The sequence below is a fragment of the Wyeomyia smithii genome, chromosome 2, assembly GCF_029784165.1.
Source record: "Wyeomyia smithii strain HCP4-BCI-WySm-NY-G18 chromosome 2, ASM2978416v1, whole genome shotgun sequence".
Lineage (NCBI taxonomy): Eukaryota > Metazoa > Arthropoda > Insecta > Diptera > Culicidae > Wyeomyia > Wyeomyia smithii.
Window position 1 is genome coordinate 159,966,664 of NC_073695.1, and position 4,245 is coordinate 159,970,908.

Sequence of the window (4,245 nt, forward strand, 5' to 3'; positions counted from 1 at the left end):
TGGTACACTCGAATTACATAGACTTACTGGTGTTGAACCATTAGAAGCTATGTCAAATAAAATTATTAACAATTTTCGACAAAAATCGTTGCAATCCTCAATTGCTACGATAAGCTCTCTTTATAGCCAATAAGTTAGCAATTAAGTTAGTTGTAAGTTTACTTCCCCTTTTCTGACAAGTAGGTTTAAATCCCTACGAATGATAAGTCCTAATTGCGAAAGCAAACAAATCCTAACAATTAAAATTACAAATTTCTAACAGTGTTGAGAAGTCACCATTTGTGATTGGACACACATACTCATTATTTACTAATATTTATCATAAATACTTAAGCTACTAACAAATCCCCCCTTATCTCTCTCTCTCTCTCACAGCAAAATTTAATAGGGTGTTATGAGGCAGCTTGACCTTCCATTTGATACTAATTCTGTGGAAATCGGGTCAACCATCTCTGAGAAAAGTGAGTGAGTCCAAGTAGTTTTCGGAATATGTTTCTTCTCATAGCTGGATTTCACATTTTTAAACATAACAGGCAAAGTAATAATCCGTTTGCAGAAAAAAATATTAGGGTCCAATGGGGCAACAAGACCTTCCATATGACACTGATTTTATTAAAATCGGTCCAGCCATCTCTGAGAAACATGAGTGAGATTAAATAGTCTCCAGAACACGTTTCTTTCCATAACTTCTGAACCGCATGTTCAATATTTATAAAATTCAAAAGTTGAGGGATTTTTAGGTAGCCCGTTCATTTGAATTTTGTTTAAATCGGTTGTGTAGTTTCTGAGATATTTATGTTTCGTGATTTTTACATGTTGGGGCTTGCCAATTTGCTGGCTAGGATTCGGAGGATTTTCTTCCGTATACGGAGACACGGCCCAGAAAGGCTTCAGACTGGTCTTTCACACCAGCGGTTCAAACACCACGGAATAATATGGCCTTTTTCCCGCCAAATTCAGATTGGCGATAACAAGTAAAAAGAAACGCACACGCCTTATAGAGTGCAAAAATTTGATCCGTCTTCTTTTGGGGTTTATTCGGTACTGTCCTTACATTTTATCAGTTATATCTATCACCTATCTATCTATCTTCGTATGACAATGCGATCGTGTTTCGAGAGTTTTAATTAATTCTTACTCTCGCTCTCTTATCACTGGATGAATTTTAGATGTGTTTCGTTATAATCGTATCGTATCTTTAGGGTGATTCATTTAATTAATTTTAGTTATACTGTAGCGTAAGTAATTATGATAAATTTAAGAATTTCGGTTTAGGTTTAGATTAGGATTTAGTTTAACTAATTCTAGATTTGATATTTAGCTTTAAGTGACTACTATTATATATGCATTTTAAACATTCCGGCCACCTTGAACTAACTGTTGGTTGGTTCGAAACTATATACAATATGTACATGTCTTCTGCTGTCGTGTCCATTCAATGATAGAGGTGAATAGCTTCGGGTTGTTTACTATCGCGGTACTACTGTTTCATCGCAGCAGTAGCAATCAGTAAGGCGTGATCACTCTGACGTTGCTCGTCGACGACTGGGAAGAAAAAGACCAAGGTAGATTGAACGGGTACAGGTAAGGGATTGGAACCGCAATTACCTGCTTAATTACCACGAAGGCATCGAGCATCATTTGGCGTGCTCTACCAGGTCCATTTCGCCATCAGGAACTGGTGATTCATCTGGAACTGGCAGCAAAGCTATTTTGGCGACGGGTCTGATGACGGCATCGGATGTCGCAGTTTTGAGGGTGACAACGCGGGTTACGCCATCCTTGCCCGGATGCGTCTTCAGGATTCGTCCTAGCGGCCATTGGATTGGTGGCAGATTGTCGTCCTTGATAATAACAATTCTGCCCGGTTTGATGACTACTGGTTGCTTGCAGCCCTTAGTAGCCCGTGATTGTAGCTGTTGGAGATATTCGGGATACCATCTGGCCCAAATCCGTTGGAACCGTTTTTGAGTGGTTTCCCAATGCGACAGGCGATTGTCCGGAACATCTCGAACATTGGGTTCTGGCACGGCTTGGAGATTGGCTCCGATTAAAAAATGTCCTGGAGTTAAAACTTCCAGGTCCGATGGATCGTTCGGGATTAGGGTGAGAGGCCTGGAATTCAGGCACATTTAGATTTGTGCTAACAGCGTGCACATGTCCAGGGTTGTTACAGTCGGCGTGGATTTCGCGTTTTTTGCGGATTTGGCGCGTTTTTACTACTCTATGGCGCGGATTTTGCGGAAAGCCTTGCAACCTTGCGTTCAGTTACCTAAAAATCAGGACGACTGATGGGCTGGCAACACCCTTTCAGAGCTCTATGAAATATGGTGGGTGTGTAGTAGGGTGCCAATCACTTTTATTTGAAAAAAGTAATCAAAAAATTTAGGGAAAAAAACCCTATACAAAATGTTTACCTGCCCGAAAAACACCCTGTGTGAAATTTCAGGTCAGTTGGATTCAAAATGGGGTGGCGCAAAACGAAGTTAGACCTTGAGAAATCCGAAAAATCATAAAAATCATGATTATTTTCAGATAATACCAGATCTCGACGTTTCATGCATTTATAAGCTATCTGACACCAAAAATTTTTCGAAAACCGAAATTTCATGCAGCCAACCCCTCCGATTTTTCACTAGGTGTTTTTTTCAGGCAGGTGAAAATTTTGTATATGGTTTCTTAAAATTACCATTTTGGTTGGCATCCTATTTTTTAATACTATTTTTTAAAAATTATCTAGACTTACATTCAAAGAGGACTGAAGTTTTTTAAGTAAATCGATATATCTGAATAAGAAAGAAAGTTGTTAAAGAATGACTTTGAGAAAAATGTCTTAATTTTCATTTAAAAATATTGAGAAAAATGAATAATTGAGATACTACAAAAACAAAATTTTATCGTAACCGTTATGTGCTCGACAATAAAACATCCTTACGGCCCCCAAAATGGTCCTTCCCGAAAAGATTCTACTGGTGCTTCACTAATAACATAACTCTTTGGATGTTATGTGGTTGTCCTGAATAGATTCAAAATGGCAACTGTGGCCTATGAATGTCATCCCGGCTCCGAAAATACTCATATTGGGTGGTATTTGGCCATTTTTGGCTGATTTTCATGGACCGGAAGTTGCCACCTTGGATTTCAAAACGACGCTTAGGGTCGATTTCAGGTCATCCTGATTTCGGAAATACCCATAACCGTATATATTACTTGTTAACAAGTTCTGAAATCACATGTGTCTCATTGACGTCCGTAATGACAAGAATTAGAGAAAAGTTGTCAAGGGCTGGCGTATAGAAAACCGTCTGAAATTCATTGATTATTTATTGAAACTCTTCTGAACATTTCCACATGGTCACTAGACACATGGGACATGGGACACGGTTATATGGGAAAAAAGAGATGGTGTTTTTTTCTCGCTCCCATGCACTTTTCGTTTTCCTTATGGGTCCTATAACAACTGTGTAACTTTTCAGATCGATCGATGAAACGCCCGATTTTTAAAGCATCCATACGATTTTATATGGGAAAAACCACTTTTTCAAAACTTTTTTTATAGAGATGTCCAGTTGGCTCTTAAAAATATATAAATACATGATAATTATAGGAAATTTTCCTTGGAAAAATTCTTCTGAAGACCGCAAGGCGCTACATTGCTTGTGAAATAAGATATTCACCCCAGACTGATAGAATATCTGGCGAAGGGCTCACCATTGAATTTTACTAGCAATACTGCTGCAGCATGCTGCTGTTCCAAATTCAACCATGTGATGAGAAATTATATCGCTTAACCCATTATAAGGCCGTAAAAACTACGCAAGGAATCTACAAAAACCTCAATAAAACGTATTCCTTACAGAAGGAACAACACAAATGTACCTTTGTTAAAAAATCAACTATTGAATCAACCCCAAAAACGATGGAAGCATTTTTTTGCATCTGCATTGTAAACTTGATTTTTTGTAATCATAAAAAATGAAAAATTATAGTTATTAGAATGTAACAGTAGGACTTAATTGATTTTGCATGGAAAAGATCAAAGTAACGGGTTTTTCAAGTGGTATTCAGAAAAAAATTTCAGGAAAAAAATTTAAATTTGTCGTCCAATACACCATGTATTTTAACGACAAAACTGCATAGTCTAACACAGTAGGTCCTGAATAGAAAGTTCCTGGTGGAAAACTTACCAATTTGTTGGATTTTCTCCAAATTAAAAATGAATTTCCTGAAGACGGTCTAGAATCG

At 37.8% G+C, this 4,245-nt stretch overlaps 1 protein-coding gene across 1 annotated transcript; it reads right to left on the minus strand.

The window, feature by feature from the left end:
- Positions 1-1,091: 1,091 nt before the first annotated feature.
- On the minus strand, positions 1,092-2,770 carry LOC129726189 (uncharacterized). Its single transcript, XM_055682900.1, has 2 exons — positions 2,747-2,770; positions 1,092-2,272 (listed from the first exon to the last, which is right to left on the minus strand). The coding sequence occupies exon 2, from the start codon at positions 2,130-2,132 to the stop codon at positions 1,638-1,640; it is 495 nt and encodes a 164-aa protein (XP_055538875.1). The 5' UTR covers positions 2,133-2,272; positions 2,747-2,770; the 3' UTR covers positions 1,092-1,637.
- Positions 2,771-4,245: the final 1,475 nt, after the last annotated feature.

What these genes read in the sequence shown, in the direction of transcription:
- LOC129726189 (XM_055682900.1), bottom strand. Translation starts at nt 2,132, where the DNA reads ATGTGCCTGAATTCCAGGCCTCTCACCCTAATCCCGAACGATCCATCG.